Source organism: Perca fluviatilis, chromosome 1 (assembly GCF_010015445.1).
Source record: "Perca fluviatilis chromosome 1, GENO_Pfluv_1.0, whole genome shotgun sequence".
NCBI classification, from domain to species: Eukaryota; Metazoa; Chordata; class Actinopteri; order Perciformes; family Percidae; genus Perca; species Perca fluviatilis.
The window spans coordinates 3,500,249-3,514,125 of NC_053112.1; the positions used below are offsets into that span (position 1 = coordinate 3,500,249).

Below are 13,877 nucleotides of genomic sequence, written 5' to 3' on the forward strand. Positions count from 1 at the left end.
GTACCTTGTAGTTGTGTAATTACCTGTGTGTGTACCTTGTAGTTGAGTAATTACCTGTGTGTGTACCTTGTAGTTGAGTGTGTACCTTGTAGTTGTGTAATTACCCGAGTGTGTACCTTGTAGTTGTGGGCGCTGAGGTACTTGAAGTGTCCGAAGCAGACGTGAGACAGACAGACCACGATGGTGACGATCAGCACCACCAGGGTGAACATCGACGTCGGCGTCTCGAAACCTGCCGGCACATTAGCACTTAGCATCACCTAGCATCACTTAGCATCACCTAGCATCACTTAGCATCACCTAGCATCACCAAGCATCACTTAGCATCACTTAGCATCACTAGCATCACCAAGCATCACCAAGCATCACCTAGCATCACCTAGCATCACTTAGCATCACCTAGCATCACTTAGCATCACCTAGCATCACCAAGCATCACCTAGCATCACCTAGCATCACTTAGCATCACCTAGCATCACTTAGCATCACCTAGCATCACCAAGCATCACCAAGCATCACTTAGCATCACCAAGCATCACCTAGCATCACTTAGCATCACCTAGCATCACCAAGCATCACTTAGCATCACTTAGCATCACCAAGCATCACCAAGCATCACCAAGCATCACCTAGCATCACCTAGCATCACCTAGCATCACCAAGCATCACCAAGCATCACCTAGCATTCAACCACAACAAATAGTACATATACAAATGTATATACAGTTTATGTAAATGTATATACATACATATATGTGTGTGTATGTGTGTGTGTGTGTGTGTGTATGTGAGTGTGTGTGTCTCTGTGTGTGTCTGTGTGTGTGTGTGTGTGGTAAGTTTGTGTGAATGTTGTAGGTCACTACATCACCTGTGTGTCTGTGTGCTAATCACCACCATCCCAGAGGTTAGGTTAGGATCAGGACCTGAGTACTCCCACCGTAGCCCTGTGTGTGTGTGTGTGTGTGTGTGTGTGTGTGTGTGTGTGTGTGTGTGTGTGTGTGTGTGCGCGTGTGTGTGGTAATCTGATTGTTGCACGGTCAGTTATTTCTAGAGGTTTTAAATGCATTCATAAATAAAGTCTTCAGACCTCATCATTTGCACCAGCAGCAGTTGGAAATGCCTTCAAATTCCCTCCAGTGGCATTTTTTGTTGTCAGATTGCCACTACACCTACACATGCACGATTTGGATATTGCGCTACAGCCCATATTGCGATTTCGATAACTTTGCGATTAGTTGTGCAGCCCGGGGGGCGGGGCTTACCTGTGCGTACGGTGGAGAAGAAGAGCAGCCAGAAGAGGCAGAGGATGGGCGCCGCCACCACCTGGGTCACCGCTGCCGAGTGGATCTTCTTGTCCAGTTTGGAGGGCAGGTAGGCGTAGTACATGTTGTACCGGTCCACCAGGTGTTTCAGCAGCATGTACATCAGACCTGCAGGGAGTCACACAGAGGATTTAAAGGGAAGCTTCGCTGTTTTTCAGCCTGGACATTGGTCCAGTATGGAGCGAGAGAGCTGTAACCGGCAGCCGTGAACCGAGCTGTAATGTAACCCTACAGGACTAATGTTCAGCAGCAGGTAGAGTCACTAAAAGTTCTGTTGTTGCTGCTGACAGACTCACATTATTATTCTAAGTGTCTGACAACATTATGGGATGGATCCCTACAGAGATAGACCTTTTAGTTAAAGAGTAAGATCCTTTTAGTTTAACATGAAACAGCCCCGAAATCACCATCACCAAACTACACCAGACTCCATGTAAATAATCAGGACTTTTAGCGTGTATAGAGCCAGCATATCTCCACCAGACTCCATGTAAATAATCAGGACTTTTAGCGTGTATAGAGCCAGCATATCTCCACCAGACTCCATGTAAATAATCAGGACTTTTAGCATGTATAGAGCCAGCATATCTCCACCAGACTCCATGTAAATAATCAGGACTTTTAGCGTGTATAGAGCCAGCATATCTCCACCAGACTCCATGTAAATAATCAGGACTTTTAGAGTGTATAGAGCCAGCATATCTCCACCAGACTCCATGTAAATAATCAGGACTTTTAGAGTGTATAGAGCCAGCATATCTCCACCAGACTCCATGTAAATAATCAGGACTTTTAGAGTGTATAGAGCCAGCATATCTCCACCAGACTCCATGTAAATAATCAGGACTTTTAGAGTGTATAGAGCCAGCATATCTCCACCAGACTCCATGTAAATAATCAGGACTTTTAGAGTGTATAGAGCCAGCATATCTCCACCAGACTCCATGTAAATAATCAGCACTTTTAGCGTGTATAGAGCCAGCATATCTCCACCAGACTCCATGTAAATAATCAGGACTTTTGGCGCGTATAGAGCCAGCATATCCACCAGACCCATGTAAATAACAGGACTTTTACGTATAGAGCCAGCATATCTCCACATGTAAATGGGTGAATTAAGGGTTTATTTCAACCAAACCAGAGTGGTGATTGTTGGAACAGTGGAAAGATGAACCAAGACGGCTTTTGGTAGTATTATTTAGTTTCTGTCCACTTTGAATGAAGTGTGTTTCACGATGATAAATGTCCTGATTATTTACATGGAGTCTGGTGGAGTTTGGTGATGGTGATTTCGGGGCTGTTTCATGTTAAACTAAAAAGATCTTACTCTTTAACTAAAAGTCTATCTCTGTAGGTATCCTTTCCATTATGTTGTCACACACTCTGTATAACAGAGACAGTGCTGTAGTACAGAGAGCGTGTGTAGTAGTACTGTAGTACTGACCGAAGGGTACTATGATGGGGCAGGTGATGCTGTAGGCCATCACCACGGTGAAGACGTTCATCATCCAGGCATATGCCGCTCCGAACTGGAACTCGTAGGCCTGGTGCTGAGGGGAGACAAACAGAGTTCAGAACAGGAAACAGACACACCAGATCTGCCCCGAGACTCTGGAACAAGTCACCCCTGATATTCACACTATTACAGATGGAGCTCGTTTTAGGTCCAAACTCAAAATCTATTAGTTTAGAAAGGCTTTTAATACGAAGTAGTGGTCTCCTCCTCCTGTTTCTATGTCACCTTTTCTGATTTGACTGTTTTCATTCCTTGTGTTGTATGATATATTGTATATGTTGTATGATATGTTGTATGATATGTTGTGTTATTCTTGGTTCCTGATGTGAAGCACTTTGGATACCTGCTGGTTGCTGTAAAGGTCTATCTCAATAAATGTTGATTGATTGATGTTGAATAAAAAAAAGACACAAAGTGTTGGGATATCTGTCAGTAAAAGCGGCAGTGGTGTAGGGAATTAAGTCTGAAACACGTCTACCGCGGTGCGTCCTCCTCACCCTTTTGACATTTCGGCGGTCGGCGGCCGAGCGCGCCAGGCACAGCCGGATCATGTACATCAGAAGGCCGGGGATCCGCAGCAGGTCCATGGCGTTCCCGATGAACGCCGAGGCGATCACGTAGTTCACGAAGAACGCGCCGTTATCTGGCAGGAAGACGCACCTGAAGGGGACACATGGCGCCTCCGTTAGACCACAGCCCCCAACCCAGCAGGGGGAAAAGTAACTAAGTACATTTACTCCAGTACTGTATTTCAGTCCACATGTTGAGGTACTTGTTCATGCTACTTTCTACTTCTACTCTTTTCCTGATGATACTTACAGACTTTTACTCAAGTTACATTTTCACTGCAGGACTTTAACTTGTAACAGAGTACTTTTACACTAGCCTGGTGAGAGCGTCCTGATCTGGCGAGCTCCAGTTTTCTCCTCTCAGATCAGTCTGGTATCTTGAGATAGAGAACATTTGGAGCCGTTGGCCAAACGACCGACCAATCAGCGTTGGTTTTGAGGCGGGTTTAGGTGTGACCCAACGAGAAGCGACTGTTCAGTCTAAACAACGTGGCGGCTTCCTCGGATGAGATGAGCGTAGCTATCGCAGCGAGTTTTATCTGAATTAGAAAGTATTCCTTCATTGAAAGAAGAGCAACAAAAAAAAACGGCACTGGAGGCTTTTTTGGGAGGAAAAGATGTTTCTGCTCTTCTCCCGACTGGTTTCGGCAAGAGTTTGATCTGATTGGTTGATTTGGCCCGTCTATTACCAACTATAGGTGGTGATAGACAGATGGTTTATCCAATCAGCTAACCAGGATTTTCGCCCCTTCCCAAAAGTTCTCCAACGGAAAGTTCCCAGATGGATATGCTGAGCAAATGGGAAGTGATCCATCTGGAGGAGTCAGTTACTTTTACAGTGTGGTATTAGTACTTTTACTGCAGTAAAGGATCTGAATACTTCTTCCAGGGCTGGTCCAATAAAACTGTAATAATACTCAGGTCAAACAATACCAAAGTTACCCTTTAACAATGTGATAAGTATAAGTGAGAAATAACAGTCGTATAGTACAGGACAGAAACTGGAAATAATAAAACACAGACTCACTCAAATCGGACTTTGGCATCAGCCAGGAACTTCTTATCGAAGAGCCAGCGGAAGAAAACGTCCAGACTGAAAACAGAGAGAGGTTTGAGTAAACGGGACAGCGGAGGTCAAAGGTCACCGGGGACAGATGTCTGCGTGTTTATTACCTGCTGAGGCCGAGAGACGGCAGCAGCAGAACCATGAAGATCAGGAAGGTGTAGCATTTATGCATCGTCGTCCTGTTTTCTCCAGACCTGCAGACACAAACCACACGGCCAATCAGAGACTCCACTAACTTCAGATGTAACTCAAAGTTTAACGTCAAAAACGTCGAAAAAAAGCATCAGAAGAGTCAAACTTAAAGGAACACGGTGACTTATTGGGACTTTGTCTTATTCACCGTAACCCCCAGAGTTAGACCAGTCCATACATACCCTTCTCATCTCAGTGCGTGCTGTAAGGCTGTCTGACGGCTCCACTGGTAGCTTAGCCCAGCACAGATCCTGGAGATAACTGGTTCCATCTAGCCTACTACTCCCAATAAGTGACAAAATAACGCCAACATGTTCCTGTTTACATGTTGTGATTTGTAGAGTCACAGCGTGTACAAAAAACAACGTAACATGAGACACAGCCATCTTCTAACTGTAAACAAACCGGGAACTATATTCTCAGAAGGCGAAGTTACTTCTGCTACTTGGGCGGAGTGATTTGCTTTGCAGCAAGCCTGCCTGAGAATATAGTTCCCGGTTTGTTTACGGTTGGAAGATGGCTGTGTCTCATGTTACGTTGTTATTTGTACACGCTGTACTTGTACAGCACTACACATGTAAATAGGAACAGGCTATGTTAACGTCTTATTGGGAGCAGTAAGATGGAACCAGTTACCTGCATGTTCTGTGCTGGGCTGCTACCGGTGGAGCCGTCAGACAGCGTTACAGCACGCACTGAGATGAGAAGGGTATGTATGGACTTATCTAACTCTGGGGGATACAGTGAATAAGATAAAGTCCCAATAAGTCAGCGTGTTCCTTTAAAGAAAACACAATTTTTTTTTTGTAAAAGGGCCAAAAAAGCAATAAAGATCTAGACCACCCTAGCAGCAGCAAATGTAATCTGCAGCCAGGGTCCTCTAGCAACTCTCCATTGGCTTGCGAGCTGTAAAAACCAAACTATAGCTGGGCCAATCACATTGTGTATAGAGTCGGTGGGCGGGGCTTAACATAATGACGGCAGAGTTTCGACGGTTGTGCGTGAATTCCCTGCTGCTGGCGAACAGCGGTCTTTGGAATCGGCTTTGGCCGCGACTCTGAGAAAAGAACAAAGAACGGCTCTGAAGTAATTCTTAAAAAAGGAAGATGTGTCAGGAGTTTAAAGTTTAATCTATCAGCTAGCGTTGTTCTGATTGGTTGGAGCGCTATCCTATTGCGTGCAGAGGGAATTTGAAAGACAACTGTTTATCCCGCCCCTCGGATTGAGCCCTGCCAATGGGGAGCCAATGGCTCGTCAGGCTAACAAAAACGTTGTTAAAGAGACAACAATTTTGAAAAATGCATCAAAACAGTGTAAAAAAAATAAAACAGGTGGCACACTGGGTCACAGCTGTGTTCGTTTGTCAGGCCGCTCCACACTGGCACGCTACCCGCCAAAGTGGCTAGTGAGTTTTGAGTTTAGTTGAGTGTGTTTACCTGGTCCAGTGTTACCTGAGTTTAGTTGAGTGTGTTTACCTGGTCCAGTGTTACCTGAGTTTAGTTGAGTGTGTTTACCTGGTCCAGTGTTACCTGAGTTTAGTTGATGTGTTTACCTGGTCCAGTATTACCTGAGTTTAGTTGAGTGTGTTTACCTGGTCCAGTATTACCTGAGTTTAGTTGAGTGTGTTTACCTGGTGTTACTTTTAGTTGCGTTGGATTGTTACCTGGTCCAGTGTTACCTGAGTTTAGTTGAGTGTGTTTACCTGGTCCAGTGTTACCTGAGTTTAGTTGAGTGTGTTTACCTGGTCCAGTGTTACCTGAGTTTAGTTGAGTGTGTTTACCTGGTCCAGTGTTACCTGAGTTTAGTTGAGTGTGTTTACCTGGTCCAGTGTTACCTGAGTTTAGTTGAGTGTGTTTACCTGGTCCAGTGTTACCTGAGTTTAGTTGAGTGTGTTTACCTGGTCCAGTGTTACCTGAGTTTAGTTGAGTGTGTTTACCTGGTCCAGTATTACCTGAGTTTAGTTGAGTGTGTTTACCTGGTCCAGTGTTACCTGAGTTTAGTTGAGTGTGTTTACCTGGTCCAGTGTTACCTGAGTTTAGTTGAGTGTGTTTACCTGGTCCAGTGTTACCTGAGTTTAGTTGAGTGTGTTTACCTGGTCCAGTGAGCCTCGAAGAAGGCGGAGTAGTAGACGATGGTGGGTAGCAGAGCGGAGAAAGCCCAGAGCAGCAGAGTGGGGAAGAACTGAGTCACGATCGGGTTCTGGTAGAAAAAAAAAAACACAACACGGCACAGAGTCAGAGACACAGATCGGTAAGGTGACGTTACCCTGTGTCTTTAGCTGCATGTAAGGCAACGTTACCCTGTGTCTTTAGCTGCAGGTAACGTGACGTTACCCTGTGTCTTTAGCTGCATGTAAGGCAACGTTACCCTGTGTCTTTAGCTGCATGTAAGGCAACGATACCCTGTGTCTTTAGCTGCAGGTAACGTGACGTTACCCTTGTTAGCTGCAAGAAACGCGTTACCCCGTGTCTTTAGCTGCATGTAAGGTGACGTTACCCTGTGTCTTTAGCTGCATGTAAGGCGATGTTACCCTGTGTCTTTAGCTGCAACGTGAGGTGACGTCACCTGAGTCTTTAGCTGCATGTAAGGCACGTTACCCTGTGTCTTTACGCCGTAATGTGCCGCGTTACCCTGTGTCTTTAGCTGCATGTAAGATGACGTACACCTGTGTCTTTAGCTGCATGTAAGGCGACGTTACCCTGTGTCTTAGCTGCATGTAGGCGACGTCTGTGTCTTTAGCTGCATGTAAGGTAACGTTCCTCTGTGTCTTTAGCTGCATGTAAGGTGACGTTACCCTGTGTCTTTAGCTGCATGTAAGGTGACGTTACCCTGTGTCTTTAGCTGCATGTAAGGCGACGTTACCCTGTGTCTTTAGCTGCATGTAAGGTGACGTTACCCTGTGTCTTTAGCTGCATGTAAGGCAACGTTACCCTGTGTCTTTAGCTGCATGTAAGGTAACGTTCCTCTGTGTCTTTAGCTGCATGTAAGGTGATGTTACCCTGTGTCTTTAGCTGCATGTAAGGTGACGTTACCCTGAGTCTTTAGCTGCATGTAAGGCGACGTTACCCTGTGTCTTTAGCTGCATGTAAGGCGACATTCCTCTGTGTCTTTAGCTGCATGTAAGGCAACGTTACCCAGTGTCTTTAGCTGCATGTAAGGTGACGTTACCCTGTGTCTTTAGCTGCATGTAAGGCGACGTTACCCTGTGTCTTTAGCTGCATGTAAGGTAACGTTACCCTGTGTCTTTAGCTGCATGTAAGGCGACGTTACCCTGTGTCTTTAGCTGCATGTAAGGCGACGTTACCCTGTGTCTTTAGCTGCATGTAAGGTAACATTACCCTGTGTCTTTAGCTGCATGTAAGGCGACGTTACCCTGTGTCTTTAGCTGCATGTAAGGGCGCGGTTACCCTGTGTCTTTAGCTGCATGTAAGGTAACATTACCCTGTCTTTAGCTGCATGTAAGGCCACGCATTACCCTGTGTCTTTAGCTGCATGTAAGGTAACGTTACCCCCGGTCTTTAGCTGCATGTAAGGTAACGCTGCACTGTGTCTTTAGCTGCATGTAAGGCGACGTTACCCTGTGTCTTTAGCTGCATGTAAGGCAACGTTACCCTGTGTCTTTAGCTGCATGTAAGGCGACGTTACCCTGTGTCTTTAGCTGCATGTAAGGCAACGTTACCCTGTGTCTTTAGCTGCATGTCAGGTGACGTTACCCTGTGTCTTTAGCTGCATGTAAGGTAACGTTACCCTGTGTCTTTAGCTGCATGTAAGGTGACGTTACCCTGTGTCTTTAGCTGCATGTAAGGCGACGTTACCCTGTGTCTTTAGCTGCATGTAAGGTAACGTTACCCTGTGTCTTTAGCTGCATGTAAGGTAACGTTACCCTGTGTCTTTAGCTGCATGTAAGGCGATGTTACCCTGTGTCTTTAGCTGGATGTAAGGTAACGTTACCCTGTGTCTTTAGCTGCATGTAAGGCAACGTTACCCTGTGTCTTTAGCTGCATGTAAGGTAACGTTCCTCTGTGTCTTTAGCTGCATGTAAGGTGACGTTACCCTGTGTCTTTAGCTGCATGTAAGGTGACGTTACCCTGAGTCTTTAGCTGCATGTAAGGCGACGTTACCCTGTGTCTTTAGCTGCATGTAAGGCGACATTCCTCTGTGTCTTTAGCTGCATGTAAGGCAACGTTACCCAGTGTCTTTAGCTGCATGTAAGGTGACGTTACCCTGTGTCTTTAGCTGCATGTAAGGCGACGTTACCCTGTGTCTTTAGCTGCATGTAAGGTAACGTTACCCTGTGTCTTTAGCTGCATGTAAGGGCGACGCGTTACCCTGTGTCTTTAGCTGCATGTAGGCGACGTACCCTGAGTCTTTAGCTGCATGTAAGGCGACGTTACCCTGTGTCTTTAGCTGCATGTAAAGGCAGCATACCTCTGTGTCTTTAGCTGCATGTAAGGCAACGTTACCCAGTGTCTTTAGCTGCATGTAAGGTGACGTTACCATGTGTCTTTAGCTGCATGTAAGGGCGACGTTACCCTGTGTCTTTAGCTGCATGTAAGGTAACGTTACCTGTGTCTTTAGCTGCATGTAAGCGCGACGTTACCCTGTGTCTTTAGCTGCATGTAAGGGGACGTTACCCTGTGTCTTTAGCTGCATGTAAGGCAACTGCACCCTGTGTCTTTAGCTGCATGTAAGGCAACGTTACCCTGTGTCTTTAGCTGCATGTAAGGCGACGTTACCCTGTGTCTTTAGCTGCATGTAAGGTAACGTTACCCTGTGTCTTTAGCTGCATGTAAGGCGACGTTATGGCTTTAGCTGCATGTAAGGCAACGTTACCCTGTGTCTTTAGCTGCATGTAAGGCAACGTTACCCTGTGTCTTTAGCTGCATGTACGGCGTGTTACCCTGTGTCTTTAGCTGCATGTAAGGCAACGTTACCCTGTGTCTTTAGCTGCATTTAAGGTGACGTTACCCTGTGTCTTTAGCTGCATGTAAGGTAACGTTACCCTGTGTCTTTAGCTGCATTTAAGGTGACGTTACCCTGTGTCTTTAGCTGCATGTAAGGCGACGTTACCCTGTGTCTTTAGCTGCATGTAAGGTGACGTTACCCTGTGTCTTTAGCTGCATGTAAGGTAACGTTACCCTGTGTCTTTAGCTGCATGTAAGGTAACGTTACCCTGTGTCTTTAGCTGCATGTAAGGTAACGTTACCCTGTGTCTTTAGCTGCATGTAAGGTAACGTTACCCTGTGTCTTTAGCTGCATGTAAGGCAACGTTACCCAGTGTCTTTAGCTGCATGTAAGGTAAGGTTCCTCTGTGTCTTTAGCTGCATGTAAGGTGACGTTACCCTGTGTCTTTAGCTGCATGTAAGGTGACGTTACCCTGTGTCTTTAGCTGCATGTAAGGCACGTTACCCTGTGTCTTTAGCTGCATGTAAGGCGACATTCCTCTGTGTCTTTAGCTGCATGTAAGGCCACGTTACCCAGTGTCTTTAGCTGCATGTAAGGTGACGTTACCCTGTGTCTTTAGCTGCATGTAAGGCGACGTTACCCTGTGTCTTTAGCTGCATGTAAGGTAACGTTACCCTGTGTCTTTAGCTGCATGTAAGGCGACGTTACCCTGTGTCTTTAGCTGCATGTAAGGCGACGTTACCCTGTGTCTTTAGCTGCATGTAAGGTAACGTTACCCTGTGTCTTTAGCTGCATGTAAGGCGACGTTACCCTGTGTCTTTAGCTGCATGTAAGGCAACGTTACCCTGTGTCTTTAGCTGCATGTAAGGTGACGTTACCCTGTGTCTTTAGCTGCATGTAAGGCGACGTTACCCTGTGTCTTTAGCTGCATGTAAGGCAACGTTACCCTGTGTCTTTAGCTGCATGTAAGTTGACGTTACCCTGTGTCTTTAGCTGCATGTAAGGTAACGTTACCCTGTGTCTTTGCTGCGCTGCAAGGCAACGTTACCCTGTGTCTTTAGCTGCATGTAAGGTAACGTTACCCTGTGTCTTTAGCTGCATGTAAGGTAATGTTACCCTGTGTCTTTAGCTGCATGTAAGGCGACGTTACCCTGTGTCTTTAGCTGCATGTAAGGTAACATTACCCTGTGTCTTTAGCTGCATGTAAGGTAACGTTACCCTGTGTCTTTAGCTGCATGTAAGGTGACGTTACCCTGTGTCTTTAGCTGTTTAACTGCTCTGGTTTGCTGGCATTTCTTTAAACTAGTGATGCACCCAAATGAAAATTCTGGGTTGAAACCAAAACAGAAAATGACTTATTTTTCAAACCCATTTTAAAGTTTTTGTTGTATATTTGTATTAATATTATACTTTTTAATTGATTTCATGAATGTAATGAATCTGAATTGAAAAACAGATGTTTCTGCAGATGTTCTGTTCTGCTATACATATAGATGATTGTCTCCAGTACCTGGAGGTCTGTGTTTATCCGCCAGTAAAACTCCTGTTGGATGACTTGCTTCAGAAGGGTTGCACATCAGCAACATTCCCTCTTTAGCATTTAGCTTAGCACGGTGCCATAGCAACAACAAACAACACTGTCTCTAGCTGTTTGCTTCTTCCTTTTTGGTGCTGGAGGAAGAGCACCCATTGGTTGTTGACAATGTTCACTACCAAGACTTCAAATTTAGGATAATGTCTGTCTGTCTGACTCACTACCAAGACTTCAAATTTAGGATAATGTCTGTCTGTCTGACTCTCTGTCTGTCTGTGTCTCTCTCTGTCTGTCTGTCTGTCATTAGTGGCTAATGAAAGCGAAGGTTAGCTGCAGCTCTTACGTTGAGATACTCAACGGGCTTGGTGACGTTGAACTTGTCCATGGTGGAGATGATGATGGCGGGCGTGGTGAGGAAGAAGAGCAGCAGGAAGAGGATGACGTTGATGATGAAGCAGCGGATCCACCAGGAGATCCCGCCCAGCGACAGGTGCTCCCTGCAGGGACAAACCGCCACGCGGCAGGTAAAGCTCATTATTTAGCTGTATGTTTCATATGTCCGTTTGGGTATCTACGCAACAATCACAACAGGCACATTCCACGTCGGGCAACTACTGTGGCAATAAACTCCATTCTGATTTAAATTCCAGTTCAGACCAAAGATTTGTGTCTACATTAGTCTCCTGCAAGTCTCTGAGCAGCTGACTTCTCCGTTTGGTCTGGCTGGGAACCTTTGGTCTGAACGGGGCTGTAGACGGGGAAGGTTTCTGTGGACGTACCAGCGGACGTTCTGCGGGTCGGGCGCGTACGAAACGCTCCAGTTGTAGACGTGAAGAACCTCGCTGAACTGAGACGACTGCGGCTCCTGTTGACAGCGACAGCCCTGAACCTGGCAGGCGTTAAAGTCCTTCAAAATACTGTGGAGACAGAGACAGAGGGGAGGAGTCAGAGACAGAGGGGAGGAGTCAGAGACAGAGGAGACAGAGACAGAGGGGGAGGAGACAGAGACAGAGGGGGAGGAGTCAGAGACAGAGGAGACAGAGGGGAGGAGTCAGAGACAGAGGGGAGGAGTCAGAGACAGAGGAGACAGAGACAGAGGGGAGGAGTCAGAGACAGAGGAGACAGAGACAGAGACAGAGGAGTCAGAGACAGAGGGGGAGGAGACAGAGAGGGAGGAGTCAGAGACAGAGGGGGAGGACTCAGAGACAGAGGGGGAGGAGTCAGAGACAGAGGGGAGAGGAGACAGAGGGGGAGGAGTCAGCGACAGAGGGGGAGGAGTCAGCAACAGAGGGGGAGGAGACATAGACAGAGGGGGAGGAGTCAGAGACAGAGGGGAAGGAGTCAGCGACAGAGGGGGAGGAGTCAGCAACAGAGGGGGAGGAGACATAGACAGAGGGGGAGGAGTCAGCGACAGAGGGGGAGGAGACAGAGACAGAGGGGAGGAGTCAGAGACAGAGGGGGAGGAGACAGAGACAGAGGGGAGGGAGTAAGAGACAGAGGGGGAGGAGTCAGAGACAGGGGGAGGAGTCAGAGACAGAGGGGGAGGAGTCAGATACAGAGGGGGAGGAGTCATATATAGAGGGGAGGGGTCAGAGACAGAGGGGGAGGAGACAGAGATAGAGGGGACAGGGTTAAAGGGAGGAGTAGAAGGAGTCAAAAACATCAGACAGAGAGTCAGAGAGTCAGAAAGACAGAGAGACAGACAGTCAGACAGACAGACAGACAGACAGGCTCACATGGCGGTCATGGACTCGTTCTGGAAGGTGACAAAGGCCATGCCCAGCGGCTTGGTGTGGACCTTCTCCTTCTCCTTGCGGTACTCCTCCTTCAGCTTGGCTTCTCTCTTGGTGTAGTAGCTGACGGCCTCCTCCTGCAAACCACAAGGGAGGCTGCTCAATCCCTGCTAACAGGCTAACAGGCTAACAACACCCCCTCAACAACCCCCCAACACCCCAAACCACACGGGAGGCTGCTCAATCACTGCTACCTGGCTAACAACACCCCCCGACACCCCGACAACCCGACCCAACATCTCAAATCAGACCTGGGATATCGGTTAGTTCTGGATTTGTTAAACTAAACTGTTTAAAATTATATATTTTCACCCAAGAAACAGAAAACCAAAAAGTAAACTTTACTGGTTTAAACTTCAGTGAGCTGCTGGGACTTGGGAAAATGCCAGAGCAGGGGGAATGAGAGGGGGAAACACCAGAGCAGGGGGAATGAGAGGGGGAAACGCCAGATCATGGGGAATGAGAGGGAGAAACACCAGAGCAGGGGGAATGAGAGGGAGAAACACCAGAGCAGGGGGAATGAGAGGGAGAAACACCAGAGCAGGGGGAATGAGAGGGAGAAACACCAGAGCAGGGGGAATGAGAGGGAGAAACACCAGAGCAGGGGGAATGAGATGTAGCCTCAGTGTGTGTGTGTGAGCAGAGCGTTAGCATTGTAGCGTTAGTGTTACAGTGTTAGCGTTAGCGTTGTAGCGTTAGTGTTGTAGTGTTAGCGTTAGTGTTGTAGTGTTAGCGTTAGCGTTAGTGTTGTAGTGTTAGCGTTAGTGTTGTAGTGTTAGCGTTAGCGTTGTAGCGTGTGTAGGGTCACCTCCTCGCAGCCAGTGATGGCGCAGCAGCAGAGGTGTCCGCAGGGTTTGGGGTTAATCATCGTGGGAACGTGTTCCTTGGCCATCAGGTCGGTGAAGAACTTCTTACTGCGCTCTGTCTTCTTCCTGACAGACAGCACAGCCAACGTTTGGCTCAGTGAGCTCAGTTATTCT

General features: G+C 47.0%; 1 protein-coding gene across 7 annotated transcripts in view; it reads right to left on the reverse strand.

The window, feature by feature from the left end:
* The window catches only part of LOC120555401 (CSC1-like protein 2), a 50,452-nt gene that overhangs the window by 3,470 nt on the left and 33,105 nt on the right, over positions 1–13,877 (reverse strand). For 4 of the 7 annotated variants that reach the window (XM_039794091.1, XM_039794086.1, XM_039794078.1 and 1 more), the window contains 11 exons: positions 13,706–13,829; positions 12,841–12,974; positions 11,884–12,021; positions 11,448–11,601; positions 6,758–6,864; positions 4,581–4,667; positions 4,435–4,500; positions 3,336–3,498; positions 2,767–2,872; positions 1,263–1,430; positions 117–232 (listed from right to left, as the gene is read on the reverse strand). In XM_039794091.1, coding sequence (XP_039650025.1) covers positions 117–232; positions 1,263–1,430; positions 2,767–2,872; positions 3,336–3,498; positions 4,435–4,500; positions 4,581–4,667; positions 6,758–6,864; positions 11,448–11,601; positions 11,884–12,021; positions 12,841–12,974; positions 13,706–13,829 — 1,363 coding nt within the window. Of the gene's footprint in view, positions 1–104; positions 233–1,262; positions 1,431–2,766; positions 2,873–3,335; positions 3,499–4,434; positions 4,501–4,580; positions 4,668–6,757; positions 6,865–11,447; positions 11,602–11,883; positions 12,022–12,840; positions 12,975–13,705; positions 13,830–13,877 lie in introns of all 7 variants that reach the window. The other 3 variants (XM_039794117.1, XM_039794108.1, XM_039794124.1) reach the window with 1 other exon arrangement.